The sequence below is a fragment of the Puntigrus tetrazona genome, unplaced genomic scaffold, assembly GCF_018831695.1.
Source record: "Puntigrus tetrazona isolate hp1 unplaced genomic scaffold, ASM1883169v1 S000001140, whole genome shotgun sequence".
NCBI classification, from domain to species: domain Eukaryota; kingdom Metazoa; phylum Chordata; class Actinopteri; order Cypriniformes; family Cyprinidae; genus Puntigrus; species Puntigrus tetrazona.
This window is the reverse complement of record NW_025048726.1, coordinates 645,010-667,349: the sequence shown is the minus strand read 5'-3', so window position 1 is coordinate 667,349 and position 22,340 is coordinate 645,010. Positions and strand designations below refer to the sequence as shown.

Here is a 22,340-nt window from a genome sequence, read left to right as displayed (position 1 = left end):
GTTAGAAACACGTGAGGAGCTCCACAAAAGACACTCATCTCTACTAAATAACTAGTTGAATAGAGGCATCTGACTAAGCCTAGAGTCAATTTACATTTCTATTTTTATAATTGTACTTACATGTGGATGTAAACAAACCACTGATTCTTGAGACATGGAACAAAACATGTCCAGCAACTTTAACTGCTATAGGTTTAAAAATGAACATATTTCCAGTAAATACTATGGGTGATAGAATGTATTTAATGCAGTTATGCCCTTCAGTTCAATTTTATCATTATTATATCACAACTATGAAAAATAGCATATTGACCGAGCGAAGGGTTCAGTCATTCATAGGCTATGCTGAAAAATATATTGAAAAAAAAATTTTTTAATGATGAAAAAGAAGTTGTTTTATCAAAAGTAGCACTTAATAGCTTATATCAAAGCATGGTTGTTATTTAGTGACACATGCATGTTTCATAAGGTTTTAAAGTTATGTCCCCACTTTTTGTCAGGACTGTTAGACATTCAATAAAATGTAATAAAATCAGGGAATATTAGGGGCACATTGCCACATTCCCTCTCTGCAGAATACATCACTGTCAGACAGGTTCTGCTAAGTTTTATAATGTGTATATATAATACTAACTACCTGACAGCATTTATTGATTCTTTTATTCACTTCTAGCAGAGTTATGATTGAGGGAACATGAGATTAAGGGAACATAACACAAAACACAAGATAAAACATAGCTATACATAATACTGTTTGTTCTGATCATTGGTTAAGATGTTGTTGTAAATGTGAATATTAAGATCTGGTGAATGTAAATTAATAACTACTAATTGTTTTCATTTTCATTTAACTGTTCTTAAAAGTTACCTTGTTAATATAGTAGATACACAGCAGACAATAGATCATTTGTTTTCCAAAGATATATCAAAATACTTAAATGTGAATCTTTAAATAAAGGATTTATAAACAATAGCATATTCACATTTTGTGTTTGTTTTAATAATTGACTGACAGGTGACAATTAACAGTCCTTTAATAATTCACAATAATGTAGAAGGGTAGCACACTTACATGAAGGTAGCATAGATGAGACGGACATCCTGACATTGAATGGAATTATACGGATGATAATTAACTACACACACCTGAACAGGATCACACAATCAACGGAACACAGAAACTAGGTCACACACAAAGCACATGGGGAATGAAATATCTATGACCGTTACAGTTCCTCCCCTCTTCACACCTAAAGGTTTACGCTGAGGTTCCAGAGGGCCAAGGCTGAGCTGATGGCTCCGGTGATTGATGCAAGAGACGGGGAGCTGGAGCGACTGAGGAATGAGGTGGAACTGGAGGGAAGCAGAAACCTGACAGGGCCAGAGGGGTGGAGTGACAAGGTGAAGCCAGAGGCGTCGATTCCAGAGGTCACGGATGGTCGACGACTGACCAAAGGTGGAGCTGGATGGATGAGGAAGCCTGGTGAAGCTGGTGGAATGACAGGCCACGGTGGAGATGAAGGAGCTAGGAGCTGATGTGAAGCTGATAGGATGAAAAACTGAGGTGCAGTCCAGGGCTCAGAGACTCGAGGCGGAGACAGAGCATCCACACGCCTAGATGGATCAGTTTACCTTGATAGCGCTGACTGAAGGTCAGTTGAGAGATGGGGCAGATGAATAGACTGGTTTCTGAAGAGGCTGTGGGAGAGGGAGGTTCTGAAAGTTCCACGTAATAATGTCCAGAGGCCAGCTTTAGCTCACACTCAGCTCACACTCCTTCCGGCACGTATAGTGTTGCCAGCTCACACACCTGCTCAGGCGTTAGAGGCTCTGTCTCAAAGGCAATTCACTACTCTGTCGCTCTACATAGCGATGGCTCGTCTGTCGCTTTGGTCATTGGCTCTCCCTCATCGGTGGGCTCAGGCTTTAGCTCAACGCAGTTGGGGAAATGGTGGGCTGGGTTCTGGGTCATGGTGAAAGAAAACTTGCAAGACACCAGGCTAGGCCAGGCTCTCTCGAGGACCATCCTCAGACAGCTGCAGTTCAGTCCCTGAGCTGTCCGGGTAGTGCCTGAGGTTTGACAGGAACACAAAGTCTATGGTGTAGTTACGGTGTGGTGTGTGAACGAGCATGACAGGTGATAATTAACAGCCCTTTAATAATCTGCAATAAGGTAAATTCTACAAAGAAGGGTAGCACACACACACACACACACACTAACATAGAGGTAGTATAGACAAGACCAGACAACCTGACACTAAATGGAATCAAACTAATAAATGATGGGAGATAATGACGATAATTACACACACCTGAACAGGATCACACAATCAAGGGAACAGAAATGCTTATGACCGTTACACTTAGTGCATGTAAGATGTTAAAGTATAATTTAATTTGTCTTATAATGCATACTGTTTGGTCACACTTCTTAAGAATCATTGAAACACTGGTAACTGTGGGCAGAAGAACCCATTAAAGCAGACACAGTATGGCATGGTGATGATTAAATCAGAAAAAAACTGTGGGGACACACAGAAATCCCCAGTTCCCTCAGTTTGAATGGATGCTATGCCCCTGATTCTGCTTCATTATAAACACTGTATCTGACCTGGGGTCAGTGCAGAGGCTGGGTCTGATGTGATTGCAGGCAAGAGTTTAATATGTTTACAATCATTAAAAATAATATTAAAGGGTAAAAGGGTGTTGTAAATATAGTCAAATTAATGTTAAAACCAGTGGCACTACAGATACTACCATTACAAACAACCAAATGGTTTTCTTCTTCCTCACAGCTGGGGCCTAATTAGAGATAGTGCTTGGTTGTGTTGCACATTCAATGATATTGTCCCTCGGTACAAACGAACACAAACAGCAGTCAGTACGTTTTGGACCAGGTCATATTATTCTACCCTTCTCCGCCTACACCAAGGCAGTGTGATCTAATGAATGCCACAGAGTGAAAGAGTAGAACAGGAAACAAACGTCACAGATTTTACTGCCACTGTTTGCAGAAGTCAAAACCGAAAAACTCCATGTGATGTTTATATTTTCTTTCTGCTCAAAAGTATAGTTATAGAGCGGAATATCTCAAAAATTCCCAATTATATACACACAATTACTACCGCTTCAGAAGAGAAATGTTTAAAATTACTGTTACATTATTACAGCGTGTTACAGCTGGCCATTTTGGACAAAGTATCAACCAGCACAAACAATTTCATTGAGAAAGGCCTCTTGTGAATGGATCATCATGATAATGGGTTTATTTGAATGAATGTGGAGGAAAAGCTGCTCTCCAGCACAAATATTTACATTTCCATCCATCGATGGGTCAGAAAGTGCTGCGCTTTTATCCACGTGTACAGTGAGGCCAGAATCATTCACTGCTCTCCGCCAGGAGTCATTTACAGAGTAAACACACCTGAGAGAGGAAGTCACATTCACAGTCATAATGCCTCTGGATAATCAGACCAACAACCACCTTGTCGCTAAGATGATCTGCTGACGTTCAGAGGACACATCACACTTTCTCTCAAAACATTTAATAGCGGCATCGACTGTCATAATCATAATTATTGTTAATCTGGAAGCTGTCTTTGAATTTTTGGTGAGGATTTTTAAAGCACTGCTTCTTCAGCGGGCTCCTACGAGCGTAAAACACTATACTATCTATGAAGAACAAACACACTACCAACACATCGAATTGAATATTTCTGTATATTTTCTGTCTTTGCCATTATGTCACAATACACCTACAACCTCCACATCCTGGCCGATTAAGGCATGCGTTTCTTCCCAGCAGACATCAATTATTCATCTGCTCTTGTCAGACATTGTGTCTGTTTACCATTTGAAATGAATTGTCTTTCAGAATAAAAATGGAATTTTCTTCTCGGAGATGATGCATATGGAGAAAAGTCTGAATCTTCACGTCAGTTTCTTCACTTGTTGGTCAAACGGAAGATGCTTTTGGATTAGCTGTCAGTTGAAGCTCCTGTATTATTCATACGCATTCGGAAGTGATTCTGACTCTGCGGAGTCTTTAATATATTTGAGTTTTTTGGCCTGTTTTTTCAGTGACATCATAGATGAAACGAGCTGAAGTGCTGTGATGACATCCTATCTGACGGCCTGTGCAGACGTGCTGTTATATCACAGGTAAATATCGTGTGTGTGTGTGTGTGCGTAAACAGATGGAAAGTCCAGTGGAGCACAGAAAAGCACCTGTCCAAACCGCTGGCGTGTGCAATGCTAATTGTTCATCAGGGGTGGAAGGCAAACTCAACGCACAGTGATTCAGCGTCACCGTGAACACGAATGAGCAGCAGAACACACCACGCTCACTTCCTGCTAAACCTCCACCTGCTGTCTGACGGAGCGCCGAGCCGTGAATCACACGGGCTTCAGTTCAGGCTGCCGTCTTCATTCATATAAGCGCATGAATATATATTTAGATTCCGAACGAAGCCGTTTTGTTTGGTTTCTTCTTATTGATCTTACCATTTACACCCAGATTTTTTTTTCAAATATAAACATGCGCACACACATATATATGAAGACAGCAGCCTGAACTGAAGCCTGTGTAATTCTGATATATTGTAGATAGATAGATAGATAGATAGATAGATAGATACATACCATTTTTTTTTTTTGCAAGGAGACAGACAGCATTGCAAACAAAAAGCAAAACAAAAAATTGTAGGTCACATATGTTTATGTTCTGGGCATGTAGCTATGAGTAAGTTTGGTGTGATTACTGTCAGAAACAAACACACACAGGTAATCACCGACTCTGACCTGCAATCTGAGCCCGTCTCAACAACACACATCAGCATCTATTACTGCACATTACAATGGGAATACTGTTTGCTTCTGTTTTCTCTTCATATCCACCTTATTTCTGTAAGCAAGCTGTTTTCTGTAAACGCGAGAGGCATCCATTCATTATCCTCTAAAAGTCAATAACTAAACACATCGTGTTAATAAAGGTGGATGAAGTCATAGTTCTTTCGCTTGTTTTTGATACAGGCGATAATGAGGCATGCATGTCCACTTACATCTTTCCAGAGATTGAGGAATAGCTGCTCTGTCTGGAGCTCTGCGGTGTGGCCATTCCGACTCCTTACTTCAACATCGTACCTATGAGACACAGTTTTCACAGACTCAGTGCATGCCATCATCTCCAGCACGATCTCACCACACGCGGTTACACTGACCAATACTATTATATACTACAAAGGTTTGTAACTACAACATATCATAGTTATTCAGAGAAAAAGTATTGGTAGCATTGTGGTAAGTGTGGTCAGTGACACTGTGTGTTTGGACTATACAAATAAATTCAACAGGTGGAAAGGGCCACACCATGACAGACACCAGGTATGTCCAGCCTCCATCCCAGAGACAAAGGCAGACTGACCAGGTTTCTGGCCCAGAGAGGAGAACGTCCTAACCTGTGTGACCTGCCCTGGCAAAATGAATCACAGTTAACACACTTTCAAAATTCTCCATTAACAGACCTTTAACCCCCTTGGGGTCTGCAAAAGTGAACTTTAAGTACACATTCAGTTTTGATCGTACAGATAAGAGCAATATGTCTAAATATGTCAAAAGGTCTACTTTTATTATTACACACCTGTAATAACAACACAATTTTGTGCATTTGTAAAATAACGAAAACAAACAGGGCATGCTGCCTGCTGCGTTGGTCTGCGTGATCTTCATTTAGAAAGGCGTCATTAAAATGATGTATAATTTGATGAAATCAGATGAAAGTCAAAAATGTAAACTTTTCTAAAGGTTACAAAGCAAAATCAGCTAGTAATGTTGCATATTTTACTCCAGCCCTTTCTTAATAATGGTACTAATTTAATAATCACAACATTGTTTGTGTTGGACAAATATAAAAAAAACACATAATGCATTACTTTTTCATTGCATATTAAAATAAAATAAAATAAAAATTAATAATCAAATACATTGTTTTTTTTCTTGTATCATTTGATTTGCATTAAAAGGAGCAAAAATGATTCATCTCAAAAAAATTGTAGCTCATTTTGCCTGCAAGGATCTGTGAATTTTTGTGAGCTTTATTTGTGGATCGGTATTGCGCATTTGGAACAGTTCTAACCCCATACAGACCCTGCAGCTCCCATTTCCCCAATCAGTTGAGCCCACAGATAATGACGGAGACCGGCTCTCTCGAGTGCTGGGACTGATGGCAGCCAGGTGGCCTTCGAGAGGCAACGGAACATCTCTTCTCATCAACCAAGGGAGTAGTATCAGTCCACACAGCGGGTGCCAGTCTGTATGGCAGTCTCTTGTCTAGCATTTTACTTGGGAATGATCTTCCCAACTCTGCCTGATGTTGTGTTATTAACGCTGTTTTCTTTGCATTTGCTATGTCTTATTAAAATACAGATTTTGCAGTGAGTGGTATATTTCCCACAAAGTCACTATTGGTTGAAAGACTCTGTCCGGATTCATCTCCTACCATTGATCTAAATTGAAGAGGTTCTATTCTCGTCCTGTCCTTTCCTCCATAGTAATTTTATTACACTGCCAAAAGAATATGTCTTATCTTGTGATTTACTGGCAGAATGCCATCCAGTGACTCAGTAAGCTTTCGTGCTTATTCCATGTTATTTATTGATGTATCCCATTTACATGATTTAATTTACACAACCTGCTATCCCTGGAAGCCTCTGCTCTCTTCTGATTTATTTAATGGCATCCTGCAGCAGGGCGGTTTGAAGTTTACCCATCTATGCTGGAAGCTGGTATCTATGATTCTGAAATATGAACAGCTGTGTCCAGAAGTCAGAAAAAAACACGTTTCTGGCAGCCGTATCCAAAATCATAATATCACCATAGCGGTTTTGATAATGCCCTGTCAGAGCGAAAAACCTGTCCAGACTTTCGGTGGGGTAACAGAAGCCTTCTGTCTTACAATGTTCTTGCCCTACTGTGCTGGAAACAAGAGGCAAGAAGGCCTTATGGAGCTACTGTCTGTTGTAGTAATTCAAGCTAATTCAGATTTAAACTCGCTGGGCTAGTAAGACTCTCTTCAAACCGCTGGTCTATCGCAACACTACTCGAAAGAGAAAACCTACCATAGAGGATGACTAGAGAAAGATTAAAAAGGGAAGGATATCATAAAAGCCAGGGAAGAAAGAGAATAAACTAACAACAAGGTAACAAGCACAGTGGGGCCAAGAGTGTACGTACATACAAAACAAAACAATGTACAAACTGCAAATAAGCAGAACCGTGTGCCTCTACGAAAACAGCCAAGACAGGACAAAAGAGTACATGGCACGGAAACTAAAACTGAAGACACAGGTGCAGACACAGACACAAACACAGACATAACACATACACATACAAAAACACAGACACATACAAAAACACAGATGACACAAACACAGACACAACACAGACAGGGACATACACAGAAACAGACACAACAGTGGAGTCACAATCCTATACCCGGTGACTGAAAATATACTGACAAAAGGCAATTGAAAAGTTGACCAAAAAACACAGGTGGGAGAAGTAAATGACCAGCACTTTCTTTTATACATATAGGTGTAGATGGATGATGTATGAGCTCCTGGAAACCACAACTCATTTCTAGTGACTAAAACTTGTTCTAAATGCAGGACAGAAAAGTTAGGCTTCAGACTCTGAGTTGTGAGTTTTACTGATTCCAATGAAAAGCTCTCTGTCTTTTTCTTTCTCAAGAGCTGTCATTAAAACACCTACAACATGAACATACAAATTGAAGCAGACAAGTCAAGCATGTCAATGACCATTAGCATTCACTTAAATGACATGTCAAGTGCCATTGAAAGTGATCTCATCATTTCACTACGAGAGCCAATTTCACCGGAATCAAGTGATTTGATATTGGGGTGACTAATATAACAGTGGGATTTCGGCATCATTTTTAATGTAACTGTAGATGTTTACGGAATAAAAAAAGAAAAAAGTAACTAGGTTTTTGCAGAAACTAATCTTTCACTCTTTATCCCGAAAGACAATTTACACCTAAATATGTTATTATCCAACGTTATTATACGTTATTATAGATGCAAGCTATGTGTTTCTATAAATACTACAGCAGACTGATTAGGTGCCCCAATATCATTTTAGATAGCATTCATACAAAACCAGTGATGATATCATCTTATTGTCATCTCAGAAATGCAGAAAGCATTAGATGGTTTAAACAAAGATGAACAAAATCGTGAATTTGTTACACGCAGAGCAACTTCTTAACAGGCGTTCCTAAAAAGGCCATTAAATAGTTCATTTTAAAAAAAAGGAATGAAAAAAATGCACTGATGTCTTGTGGCTATCAGGAAAAAATAAGTTTTTTTTTTTTTATCTACAAACTGAAAGACCAACACATTACGGATAGAACTTCACTCTTTTTCTTCACTCTTTAAAGCCTGTTAGCATTAAATCGTAATTTTCTGTTATATCATCTACACTTTGACATGTTTGTTTGTAAAGGCCTTTAAAGACCTGCTTTACTAAGAAACTCGTCTGATCTTACAGCTTTGAACAAAATGATGCTTTGTGAAAGATATTTCACTGCCGTGTGCTTTAAATCTCACACACCCTTAAAATGAGTGTCTTTTGTCTACTCTTGACCTATCGGTAAAACTCAAATCTGGCGCTGCTTCACAGAAAGAAGAAGCTGGCCAAGTGCTCGTGATCTAAACCAGGTATGAACTTATTCTTCATTGTTCATTGTCATTGCTCTTGCGTTCCAGCAGTAGTAAGTGGGTTGACTGAAAGCCCACGGTAGCATTCAAGTCCCAAAAGATAAATGATCACAAAACCACAACATCAAGCATTCACAGAAAACACAACACAAGTACTGTCTGAAAGAGCGTATGGATGTAATCAGGGCTAAATGTAGCTCATTCCTGGGATATCTGACCATGTCATCACAGAATAACCTTTTCTGTTATCAACAGACATTCAGATTAAAAAAAAGATCTATACTCTGTTATCTTCCACGTTGTGGTGAATTACCTCAATACCATCTCTGCCACCATTACATGAAAAGCCTGTGTATTCCCTCTGAACATCCCATGTAAGGTCTTACTGAGCGACTGACTGCAGATCCCTACAGATCTAAAGAGATGGAATTGGCTGAACAAAAGACAACAGGGCTTTGGTTAACAAGCACATATTCTCAGGCTGAATTCTCTACTCTGAGTAGAGTGTCTGTAAATCCACACTCTGAAGAAGTTTTAATCAGGGAATTAAAGTAAATGTGAAAACACGTCCCTGTAGAAACAAGCAGCACGCTGGCTAGGTGTGTTTTGAAGCACTTATTCATTATAGATGAATTAATGAATTAATATTTCCTGTTTCTAAATCTATTTTAGTTTTGCATTGTTTATAGTGTGATCAACGTGTGCATACGTAGATGTGTTAGAGAAGAGCCATAACGTTAAATATAAAAACATAAAAAAATAAAAAACTGCTTCTTTTCATTTTAAGGTATTATTACGGATAAAAAAATTGCCTGTTTATTAACCCGACCGAAAAACAACAATAACAGTATAAATTGTAGATTCGAACATTCTAAACTGACTGAATAGGCCATCAAAATAAATCACATGATATAACTTGTGTGGCCGCTTCGGGGCATTCAGTATCTGGCCCATGCCTATTTCGAGATCTCCACATTGCCAACACAGGGAAAGCCATAAAAGATATCAGGGCTTTGCAGATGGGTAAAAGGAATTTGGTTGATGGCTGATAAAATGGCAAGCAACCATCAATCAGATGGTTTTTAACCATCAGTAAACTATTACATACCACCTAAACAACCAACAGAAGCTTTATTAACTATCTGGGCTTAACTCATTGATCCTGTCTCTAAATGTTTTTCTCCATCTCTGATGTGTAGCCTGTAGGTATTTCTCCCTTTTTTCAGAATCAGCATTTATAAGCGCACAATACTGTATCTGCCTTTCTGCTGCTGTTTTTGGCGCCATCAAAGTCATAGGTGTTTAAATCGATAAAAACTTTGTGTGTGAAGATATTTTTGATGAAATCGGAGGTATTTGAACCTCCATTGACAGCAATATAACTCAAATGATCCCAGGTCCAGAAACATAGTACGCGCAAAGAAAACAAAATTAACAATTTACTAAACCATTCTTCTTCCCCGAGTTACCATGTTTTTACTATGTTTCTGGAGTTTGGGAACATTTCAGTTGTCCTGCTGTATATGGAGGGTCGGAAAGCTCTTAGATTTTGTCATTAGACTCTCGTCATTATACATCCCTGTCATTGTACTCTTCTGCTTTATACTGTACAGTGCTTTGATGCAACCTGTGTTGTTAAAAGCGCTATATAAATAAAAATGACTGATTGATTGATTGATTGATTGATTGATTGAACTGTGCTATAACAGATTACCCAGGACTTCTTGAATGCAATGAATTCAATAGCCAAATAGAAATGAGTCATTCTTTTCAAGAACTGACAGTCACAATAATATATTTTCAGGCAAATGCTGTACAGAGGGCAGGTGCTGCTCATTCTGTTACATAATTGCCGCGTCCATCATTACAAATCACTGGCAACCCATCAACTAAACACTTCTTCAGTATTATATGCGCATGAGTGCATGTACTCAATTGTCAACAACAGGGCAGAATAGCAAATAATGAAAACTCAACAAAGATGGCTGTCAAACAGACGGAAGGTGAAGCAGAATAAACGCAGAGCTGCATGCGGTAAAGCCGTGGACAAGCAGCTCTCGTACGGCTGTGGAGAGCAGGGCACTTAATCAGCTCTCAGTGAGAAGACCTCGCCGATGTCACATATTCATCCACCGAGACGCAGCCTGCCTTCACCGCAGCAGATAATACACATATCATAAGTTTAGAGAAAAACATAAAGGCATAGTACCAAAGCTGTCCAAATGACAGTTGCCAGTAGCTAAAATTTAATTCTCGTTCTGTGAAGGTGCTGAATACAGCACTCGTGCCGTGTCACAATCATTGACAAATGAGAATTCGAACTTCACGAGGCTCGAATTATTTCACTTTTGGCATTTCAATTTTGGTAGAATTCGTTACAGCCTCTACTGTGTATGGAGACGAACAAAGACTTCTCTTAATTCCTAAGACCAAACTAATTGATGAACTGTGTAACCAGCTTCCATCAACGCTCCGCACAAACGACTGCAGCAGTCAGAGTAGAAGAGTTTGGAAATAATGAGAAAAGAAATTACATATTAGTACTTTCTGAAAGGGTATCTGCCCAGTGTGTGCATTAAAAAAAAATTATTTTCTGTAATGAGCAAAACATTGTCAAAGACAGGACAGGGGTACACGTGAATATTCATTACGACAGAAGACACCTAAGGAAAGTCTGCCCGATATCACCTCTCAGTTACTGGCCACGCCACTACACTCTATACCACAATAGTAGCTTTAGTCAAGGTAATGAGTAGCTTACACGAAAGTATTTAACAACAACTGCTGCCATAAAGTCAGTGTACACTGAAGACTGTCATCATGAAGTCACAGAGAAACCTGAGACAGCGTAGATTACTCTCTGAGGTCAGGTTACCCTCCTTCTAGAGTATGAGTTTAAGAGTACAAAACTGAAATAATATTAGCCCTCAATGCATGACATATACACAACATCTGTCTAAACAGCACTACTGTCTGTACAACAGTCCAATGCCATTTCTAATATGAAGTGTCAAATGAGGTTCTTATCTTCTTGTGAAAGCAAAAAAGAAGAAATGCAGTCAAAAAAGTATGCCTTACCTTTTTATAAAGCAATTTAAAAGTAGCTGTCATCCAAAGGCACAGATGACGGCAGACGATTTCGGAAAAGAGCTGTATAGAGGGTCACAGTTAATGTCTTCCCCAACTCAGGGAACATCTCAACAGTTACGGAGACATTCATGTCCAATGAAACAGTGAGACTTCCAACAGATGGGATGCACACGGCTAAACACCTTCAGCCGCTTAATAATGAATGAAATGCAACTAGACTCTCAAATGCACATGCTGTCCGTGTGCTCTGTAATCATCACTGCTAACACTTTCTATTGACATGTGTGTCTGGAGAGGGAAAAGCTAAATCTTCCACACCAAAATTACACAAATGCTATGTATAATATCTGTGTTAATTTCTAACCATATATTAGCCGATTAGTGCTGTGCCAGTGAATGCTCATCCCGGAAGGAGATATATAATGTGGTCAGTTTAGAGATGTGGATCATGTAGGTGTGGACCTCAGAACGCCATACCATGGCAGGATCTCCTTTTTAACCCAAAGAAAGGTATCCGAATATCTACAGAAACTAGGAATCCTTACAGTTTGTTTTGCATCTGAGTGGGTCAAGTGAACAAAAGTAAAAAAAAAAATAGACTATCCTACCAGAACAGACATCGAAGGCAAAGGCACTGAAAGAGTTCAAACTGAAAATGTAACACATTACTTTGGTAGTTCACTTTAGACATTCTACTAACAGTAAGTAACTTTGCGACTACATTCATAATCCTTTATTGGGTGGTTGTTCTGCACGCTTGATGAACAAACTTCAGCTGCTCCGCAGCAGCCAGAGTCCTTACTAGAACTAGGAAGTATGATCATATTAGCCCGGTTCTGTCAACACTGCACTGGCTCCCTATCAAACATCGAATAGATTTTAAAATACTATTAATCACCTATAAAGCCCTGAATGGTTTAGCTCCTCAATACTTGAGAGAGCTCTTATCACATTATAGTCCTGCACATCCGCTGCATTCTCAAAACTATGGTTGTTTGGTAATACCTAGAAAATCAAAATCGAATGCAGGCGCCAGATCCTTTTCCTATCTAGCACCTAAACTCTCTTCCTAACTGTTCGGGAAACAGACACACTCTGTCAGTTTAAATCTAGATTAAAGACACTTCTTTTTAACCATCAGAGCCCCGTAGACAGATCACCAGAACCAGACACAAACACACACAAAAAGTCCTTTACACAATCTGACATAGCTGCATTTAAAATTGAACTGGAGGTTAAGTGCTGGGCGTCCGGTCAGAGAAGAACTGACCCCAACTGAGTCTGGTTTCTCCCAAGGTTTTTTTTTTTTCCATTCTGTATGGATGGGGTTTTGGTTCCTTGCCTCTGTCTTGCTTAGTTGGGGACATTTCATTTCTAGCGATTATCATCAATTTCTTTACAGAGACTGTCTCTGCATTTAATAACAAATTAAGTGTTTAATCTCGTCATTATACATAACTATCATTGTATCCTTCTATTTGATACTGTTCAGTGCTTTGATACAATCTATATTGTTAGAAATACTATATAAATATAAAGTTATTGATTGATATGTAAAACTAGCATTGGATAGAGTATTACTTAGAATGTCTAGATTATCAAAATAATATTGTCTAACAAAATGTAATTTGATGCTATCTGAGGATGTTTACTACTTTCTGTACGTCTTGCTTATGTATTTAAGATTTTGATATATTTGGACCTCATTGTTTGTCCTAAATGGCTTCAGGTGATATTTCAGAATGTGCCCATGCCTGACAAAAGAGGATGTGTGTAAAGCCAAAGATCCCAATTACAGACTCGCTGAAAGCGACTGATTAGTGCAACAGCGGATCCGAAGACTCCCTTTGGGACGTGCTTCATGAGGGTTTACATAGTACTGTGGAATATCACAAATGTCCTCTTCACCTAGCGATGACAAATTCATGGCTCGAAGTCCTCTGCTGCATCTAGACTGAATTATGATTAATAGTAATTTAAGTTTATTACGACACATTGCTTGCACTGCACAATGCGACATAGAGTGGGGGCGTACCGTATCAATATGTTCGCGTTTGAATGTGTTTTATGGTATGAAAATATCATTTATATTACACACAAGGCAATGCGAACAAAACACAGCACTTTCACGGGCCTCGGTTTTGAGTATGAGATCGATGAAAAGTGGGAGGAAACGAGGAAGGAAGCTGAAACCTTCTGTCAGTCACACTGCAACGAGGATGAACACAAGCGACCTGTGACAAAATCAGCTGCCTTTGTTGTGCTGTCACAAGCTTCCTCAAACAAAGAGAATAGCACGCAAGACTACAAAACAGCTGTACTTTCCTGTTTTAGACACGCTATTGTGTGTTGATTTGGGTTTTCCACTCAATCTATAGAAAAAGAACCAAGCTAAAAATGGGAAAGTGTCAACGTCAACTAAAGCTGGACAGTGGACATCCATATACACAAACAAACTCATACATCTTGGATGTGAAGTGCGCAATTTCAAATGTAGTGTAATATATACTGGATATATTTAATAGACAGTAAAAGTAATGATAAAGTGACGTATAGAAGTTCAACTCATTGTCTTCAATATAAATGTAAATTATAAAACATTTACATTTAATTGTAAATAAAATGCAATTCAGCAAGATGCAATTTGTCATTTTTTGTTTAACTACTAGGTAGTAGGAGGCTACTGCATCTCAGGCAAAGACAAGAACATCTCCAAAATACTCTTTAACAACTACATTATAAAAGTCATTGGTACCTTTCAACGACAAGCACTCTTTTTAAAAGTGAAGGGACTCTAGAGTCTGTGCAGTTCAAATGAATGTATTTTGGCTGGAGCTGCTTCACTTTTACTCTGCGGTTTGTTCAGCAGCTGCTGTGATGATTGGCCAGGCAAATAAACACAGGCCGGACTGATTTTAACCCTCACCAGGTGATCAGGGGGAAGCGAAATGTAGGTAATATCATAAAAGAACAAACTATGCAATTTCGTGTGTTGTTTTGTTTTATAACAGTCTATATGTTTGATGTGAACTTTCTAGCATTCAAAGCTAGACCATTTAGTGCTACTGTAATAAAGGTGACTTGATTTGACAGTCATGCACAGCTGTGATGCTAGCATTTAACTAACCTATGAATTGTTTGCTGTTTTGTAAAAAAAAAAAATGCTCAGAGAAACCTCTTCTGTAGTCTGACTCCTGGAGGATATATTATACAGAAAACGTCTTGCTGAAAGAATCTTTTTTTTTTGTAATGTTAGGGTTCGATATGTTTGGTGTCACTCATCAAAAGGCACATATGTGAACCTGGAGCACAAAAGCAGTCACTAACATTGCATTGTATGGGTCAACACGATCTATCTTTCTTTTATACCAAAAGTCAATAGGATATTAAGTAAAGGTCATGTTCCATGAATATATTTTGTAGATTTTCTACCATAAATATGTTAAAACTAGTAATATGCATTGCTAAGCACCCTGAGTTTTCAGATATTTTAAAGTAGCTGCTCTCACCCTAACAAACCATACATCGATGGAAAAAAACACTGGTTTTGTGGTCCTTATTGTTTACTAATCTGCACTTAGACTTAAACTTGCTTACATGATTAAAATATTGCTTTCGATTCATTAATCTTTGCGGTATGGGCTGTCCTTCATGAAACTCTTGGCTCCCTTCCGTCACCCACAACGAAGCAATCAAAACTGCTTATGAAGATGTTTAGCTAGCTGCAAGAGAGGAATTCACTTTAACCATCCACTTTGGGTTTGGAGAAAAGTGCTGAGTGCGAGCCTGCATGGGTGAGTGTGACTCCAGGCCCGTGAAACAAAGAGGCTTTCTGTGTGGATGGAGGGGAGTAACAGTATCCCTGAGCCATTTAAATCCACGGATGCATTTGTTTGAGTCAGTGGAGTCTCCTCGCTCCTCTCTAGATGCTCATTAAACGGTTCTGCTCCTCCAGCTCTGTTATTAGTGGTAGAGTCTCCACATGCGCCGTCCTTCCCAGAAAAAGAATCTGAGCGCTCAATGCTTTTAAACACATCTGTAGAGCATTATAACGCTGTGACTAGCTAATTCAAGACAAGTAGACTAGCTACAAGTATTAATGAATGCAGGTTTAAAGCTCCGATCACCAGACATGAGACACTTTAAATATGGATCCTTGGACGATGAAGCTGCCCAATAAACTGTCCCACACACACTGAGTTCAGTGGGTCACGGCACATTCCAGAAGAAAACCCTCTATAAACCAAGTGCATGTAAATAAAAGAGCACTTACCAGGGCACTTTGTCAGTTCCTCAAAGTTTGTGAGTTTCGTTCGGTAAGGGTCTGGACTCCGCGGCGTTCGCTGCGGATCTGGGACTCGCTAGACGCGGCTCCAGCTTGAAATGAGCTGAGCCCACATCTCTTCGTCAGTCAAGCAGCATAGTTTCAGCCGGGCAAAAGTCCAACCAGACACGAAACCAGTCTATTTCTGTCTGCCATATGAGTGGCAGGGCTGTGCTTTTCAAGACATTCTGTGGTCAAACATGTAATTGCAGAGTGACCGGCTATGGTAAAGTGTAATTGTAGACTTCATCGGATCCAGCCCAGCTGCCAACGGTACATGGTTAAGAACTTTAAACTCCCTTAAAAACAACTCGAGTCACATAAATAAATGTGGGCCTGGAATCCAGATGTGGGATAGGGGAGGAACGAGAGAGGTAACAGACGCTGGGGAAAACAGTCAGGAGAGCCAGAGCTGCTTCTGCGATGGGAAAGAAAGCTCTTTTTTATGTGACAAGTTTTTTGAAAAATCTCAGAAGAGGAGAGATTTTGGGAGGAGCTGTCTGGGTTCAGTTATTCCTAGACTTTTACCATTAAACTTTCAGGGTATCTGATTTCGCCTCAGCTACTCTGTGGAAAAATCAGCCACGGAAAAAAAATAAAAATCCTATGAAAACAAAAGACAGCACATGCTGAGGAATGCATAGTACATTTCACTGGAACTCATCGGTTTAAAAGCACATTCAGATGTTCGTTCAGATCTCAGTTTCGAAATACACCATTAAAAAGAGATGAAACGGGAGGGAGATGACCTTTTGCACTTTAATGGCTTGCTGGAAAAAAAGAGTAGTGACTCGCTGGCTGTTTGTAAAGAAGGAGATCCTTGCTCACGCTGTTACGATTTGTTTTCAACTGCGATGACTAAATGACAAACAGCTGTTCACTATTAACAGTGCTCTCTTCTATGGCTCGCTAAAAACATAGCTGAAAAAGACAATCCCTGATTTCAAGCCTGCCACAATCTTCCAAGTTAACTTTCCATGTGGATACCGCAAGAGCCTCCACAGCTGAGTTCATCCAAATGGATTGCACAGAGTCCGTGGAAAAAATGTAAAAAAAACGACTAGTGAAAAATGTATTTCTTTGAAATAATTTCGCTTTATATAATGTGCTCGAAGTGCACTGACTTCCAGGAAATTGCCATTAACCACAAGAACAAAAGTTACACCAGAAGTACATATCTTTGCTCTTGGTTTTCGTCAAGTAGTTTGTGTGAAGGAAAACAAATCCAGCTCCTTAAAGAGACTTAATGCTTCATTACAGATGCTGTATGATCTGTGCTTCAAGAATTACAAAAGTGTTTTGAACCAAATATAAAGATGTTGATGTTCATCTCAAACCAATGTCATCAGGAAAGTTAAGCTTTATTTCTGTGATTGTGACTTAGTGTCAGAGAAGCAAAGAGACATTGGAAACATTGTCAAATGATTTGGGGATTTTATTTGTGCTATTGAAAAAAAAATTTTTCTATACTCAGAAACAGTATGTTTCTATACTCAGAAACAGTATGTTTCTGAATAATTTCTAATCTTGTTTTGTTTGGAGCGGGTGTGAAATCCAACAGATCCACAATTCAAAGGGGAACCATACTATATCGATAAACTATTGACTGGATGACTTGAACTATAGAAACCAATTGGAATGCAGTCGCTGTGATTATACCAAAACATGATCCTGGATCAACATTGCTGTCCAGAAAAACAGATTTATACCATTCCCTTCCACTAAACCTAACCCTACCCAAAATTTATTTCTAAAATCAGTGGCAAATGAATTCTGATTAAAGAGGGTGTAGAAGCACCTAACCCTGATCATACGCCTAAAACAGATATTTCCTGAAGATCTAATTGGTTGATTGGAATGTTGATTCAGGAACATCTTGTACTTGGTGAAATCACACTCACTATAATATCACCAACTTCGTATTTTTTCTTCAAAATAACCATGAAATGCATTCCTTTTCAAGTAAGACTTATTTTTAAAAGTGGACTTTTAAAATGAGACTCATTGTGCCACCTATTGGACGATGATGGTGCAACACTCTCTCAGGTTTGAATGAATGAACTGGACACAGATCAGGGAAAGGTCCCTGTCCCGCTGAGTGCCAGAACCTTTCTAGTGATCCCGAAGACCTTGATGAGCTTGTTCGGATGTCTTTGATAAGGGTTTATGACTGAACATATAAATTTGATGGATTTGCTAATGTCAGCAAAGCTCTTTTACATCCCATCCAAGCTATTTTGGAGTTGTATATTGTTTTGTCATTTCCTGAAGTTAATGGCCCTTATCTTCACGTGCAGATGTGAAACGATACCGTGAGATTCAATTAGAGAGATGATGCTGAATGAAGTCATGTTTGTGAATCCTGTGGGATTCTGAGCCTTTGTTCTGAGCGCAGTTCAGCAGGTCTCACCTGTTTGTTCATAAAGATGAATGAGAGCAGAACAGATGCTTATGAACTGCAAACACCACAATGCATTTAATCTCCTCTGAGGTTCATAACAACACAAATACGCTATTTTCCATTTATTATCACAACCTGCACAAACACAAAGGCACATATACACAGCCGTCCTCAAGTCTTGATCAGGCTGGATTTGTTCTGTCATCACAGAGATGGAGAATAAACACTCAATGTCTTTATGAATCCGGTTTATTTCATATAAAAATCTATAGATTTCTCTGTGTTTTAGATGCTCTGTCAATACATAAGGAACGATATCACAAGTGCTTAAGTGCATTTTTCGAATTCTGCCTTGGGTTGAGAGAGAGATCGCTGCCGAGAATACGATTTCTGTAGCTGTGGTTGTTCAGTTGATCCCGGCTGAAGACGAATCGGCCCGAGTTCACAGCTGAAAGAGGAGAAACAGAACATCAGGAAGGCACGGCCACTGAACAGACAGAAGAGATGCGTCTCAGAAGCGTCTTCGTACCCCGCTCACATCTGGGAGCTTCTCCTCCGACGGCCGAACGCTTGGGAGCCCACGTTAGTCGGGACGAAGTTGCTGTTGCCCATTCCTCCGGAGCGGCTGAGGAAGTCTGCCAGACGGTGAGTGACACACGTGGCTGTGTTACAGGCGCGCTTCTGCTTGCTTCAACACAGAGCGAGAGCTGCTTCTGTTACCCACTCACAGCACAGTGCTTCAACGCATTATTCACAGATAGACGTTACACCATCTTATTATTTGAGCACATTCACAGACGTCTTACCTGCAGAAATCTTGATGCATTTGATGTTTATTTGTAGAGGCACTCATTGATAACATGCACATGAAAATGAACGTGACTAGTAATTTGACAAAATAAGAGTTCCTGATATAAAAATAACTTTATTGGATTTTAACACTTTCAAGAAATCATACTGTTTTTTTAATTTATTATTAGATTATTAATAGCTTTACCTTTATAATACATGTATTCACTTATTCAAGAGGCATGTGTAAAATGCACAAAAAAAATCCTGAATTTGAAGATTTTCATCTAGATTTTTAACATGCCTTTCTCTGCCAAAAGAAAGAAAGAAAGGTAAAGACCAACGCAACCAGTCGTTTGTGTGCGGTCAGTCAAGCAGGCAGAATCCACATGCACACAGTTAGGGTTAGATGGCGTTAAATGTTTCTTCGTAGCTCGTGAACTGATTGCCCTCGAGCAGGCTGCGTTTCTTGCCGGGCGTACCGGCACCCACGTCCGTCTGCGGGAACGTTTGTAATTTGTGCAGCTCCTGGGAGAGTTTGCCCAGCACGCAGGTGCTGAGATTGGAGCAGCGCTTGGACAGGAATCTGCCCTGGCTGTCGGGAGAAACACACATGCACACAGGCGTATCATCACACACATGCAGGGTCCCAGCCAGACCACCGTTAGTGTTCATACAGAGCCCTCCACCGCATGCATCAGGTTAAGAGAGAGAACATGCTGCAAGTCTAACGAACAAAACTCTGGGGGTTAACATGCAGCCATTCCAGCGAACGGGAAGGTCGTCATGCTGCTGTTAGGAAAGCTGCGTTATACTTAAATAAAGATACACCTCGTTCGGGCAGAGAAACCTCACTCATTTGAATCTACGCTGATTGCCTCTTGCTGAACAGAAGTAGAAGACTCTGTGAGAGAACGTACCTGCTGTCTTCGTTCGGCGGCTCCAGCTCCTCCGCTGTCATCTGCACTACGTTTTTGAATATGGCACTCAATAATCTTTGTGCTTCGTAGTCCATGAGCGCAAATCTGTCTGTCAGAGATTCTGAGACAGGTCTGGAGATAGACACCAAAGGGTTTGCCACCTGATGAGACACAACTGAAGACTCCCAACAAAAAATGACAAAGACTTTACCTCGCCGGGGCAGCGTTCGAGCTGTACATCTGACACACGACTGTGGCATAAGCGATGAGGAAGGTGGAGATCTTCAACATAAACATGGTGCCCTGAGACAAACATGATTTGTCTGAGTTTACTCTCAAATTCTGCAAGGGTGGGCTGTGACACACACAAACTGGATAACTTCTCAAACAAGCAAGCGGAATCAAACATCTCACAAAAAGTCTTACCTCACCTTGTCTTGCTTCTTTGATAAAACTATCGGTTCTCCGAACTCGACGGCCGCCGTGATACTACTGTGTGCAGCTTCTGCGGTCAAGCCCCTATATATTCACATTGAGGAGTTGTGCCTTATCTGTGTAGGTGTTTAATTATCTCCTTTCGGCCAATCATCAGACAGACTGGCAGCAGTCAGCCAATTGTGGTTCTGGCACACAGATAATGTCTAAACGTCATTGTTGAGCCACTAAGTGCTCCATTCAGTAAACTCATGTCCATTTGAAGCCCTCGATATCTGCGCTCGCATCTACATTCAGGTCATTTGTTGAGCTTAAATTGAATAAATGCTCTGAATAAACATACTGCTAGATCGATATGCTTTACCGACATCCGCAGCTGTTGCATCTCAGGGATCCGTGCAGCCATCTGCTGGTCAGAGCTTCACAGCGCAACACCAGATCACGTCTCATCATCAGTTATCACCAGATGTTTCTATGAATCTTACAGAGATAAACTAATCCCTTTAAGACTGTTCACTTAGATGAACTGTCGTGGGATGCTTGACATATGAGAAAAGGTTTTATTTGACAAGGGCGATAAAAAATACAAAAGTCTTACAATCTCAGTTATTTAATAAACTATTAACTCTTAATAATGCAGAACTGATCATTGTAGTTATTCATAATTTTAGTCATCTTCACATTATTTATTACAAAATGCTACTTATCTGACATTAAATAAATGCATTGAATAATGTGAGTCTGTTCTTTAGTCTTTATATTTCTTTCTGAGGAGAACTGGAAAAAGCATATGCAAAGTTGTAAAAACTAAATGGTAATAGGCTACATTAGATTAATTGATTGCTCTTAAACTGCAAATCAACAGCTACCATCACTTAATAGTGAAAAAAAAAAGAGAAAGAGGAAAATTAATGACCGATATGAAGTGTGACGATTGATCTGAGCAAGAAACTGAACATCATTACTTTAAATCAGAGCCTCAGGCAAATAGTCGAGAGTCATGTCCGCTTTTGAACTGGATTGAACTGGTCTTGCTGAACTTTATAGACCATTGGTCTCAAACTTCCTGGAGGGCCACAGCTCTGCACAGTTTATCTCCAATCCTAGTCAAACACCTGATCCAGCTCATCAAGCTCTTCGGGATCACTAGAAACTTCCAAGTGGGTGTGATGGAGCTTGTTGGAGATCACTATTGGTTGTTGGAGACCACTGTTATTCACCTTTTTTCCCTTCATTTGCAAATTCTATGGTATGTTTTGCTGTATAAAGCAGTTCAATTTGCTGCTTAATATTAAAAATTGGTTTGCCTTATCATGTTATTTTAATATGTTATCTTAATTAAGAAGACACTGGTTTGTAGTGCACAGTCTTACCATTTACTGCACGTTGTTATTCTCCTCATTGACTCTTTATTTAGCTTTGCATATTGCTTATTGCTATAACTATTCACTACGTGCATCCCAGTCCATATAATTATGCACTATTCTATGCTATTGTAATATTAATATTTTGTTCACACGTAAAAAAATCTAATTCTCAGACTGTGCATGTAATTAACCAAATAAACACAGAATGTCGGAAACTTTTTATGTGCTTTGCCATTGCACTTTTAATTATGTAATTGATAAGCCTAGTTGTCTAAATGT

At 39.6% G+C, this 22,340-nt stretch overlaps 2 protein-coding genes across 7 annotated transcripts in view; both read right to left on the bottom strand.

Annotated features, from left to right (window-relative positions):
* Nucleotides 1-16,444, bottom strand: part of LOC122341139 (protein inscuteable homolog) — a 29,766-nt gene extending 13,322 nt beyond the window's left edge. The window contains exons 1-2 of one of the 4 annotated variants that reach the window (XM_043234479.1): nt 16,099-16,444; nt 5,061-5,142 (exon numbers count right to left, since the gene is read on the bottom strand). In XM_043234479.1, the coding sequence (XP_043090414.1) occupies nt 5,061-5,116 (56 nt within the window). In that variant the 5' untranslated portion in view covers nt 5,117-5,142; nt 16,099-16,444. Of the gene's footprint in view, nt 1-5,060; nt 5,143-11,813; nt 11,938-16,098 lie in introns of those variants that run through there. The other 3 variants (XM_043234477.1, XM_043234478.1, XM_043234480.1) reach the window with 3 other exon arrangements.
* Nucleotides 16,445-18,639: 2,195 nt separating this feature from the next.
* On the bottom strand, nt 18,640-21,156 carry LOC122341138 (calcitonin gene-related peptide-like). 3 transcript variants are annotated; one of them, XM_043234476.1, is made up of 5 exons: nt 20,686-21,113; nt 20,471-20,562; nt 20,260-20,391; nt 19,080-19,238; nt 18,640-18,998 (listed from the first exon to the last, which is right to left on the bottom strand). In XM_043234476.1, the coding sequence occupies exons 2-4, from the start codon at nt 20,554-20,556 to the stop codon at nt 19,085-19,087; spliced, it is 372 nt and encodes a 123-aa protein (XP_043090411.1). In that variant the 5' UTR covers nt 20,557-20,562; nt 20,686-21,113; the 3' UTR covers nt 18,640-18,998; nt 19,080-19,084. The 3 variants fall into 3 exon arrangements, with proteins under 3 accessions (XP_043090411.1, XP_043090410.1, XP_043090409.1); XM_043234475.1 differs by lacking the exon at nt 18,640-18,998 and having other exon boundaries at nt 19,096-19,934; nt 20,691-21,156; XM_043234474.1 differs by lacking the exon at nt 18,640-18,998 and having other exon boundaries at nt 19,096-19,934; nt 20,686-21,135.
* Nucleotides 21,157-22,340: the final 1,184 nt, after the last annotated feature.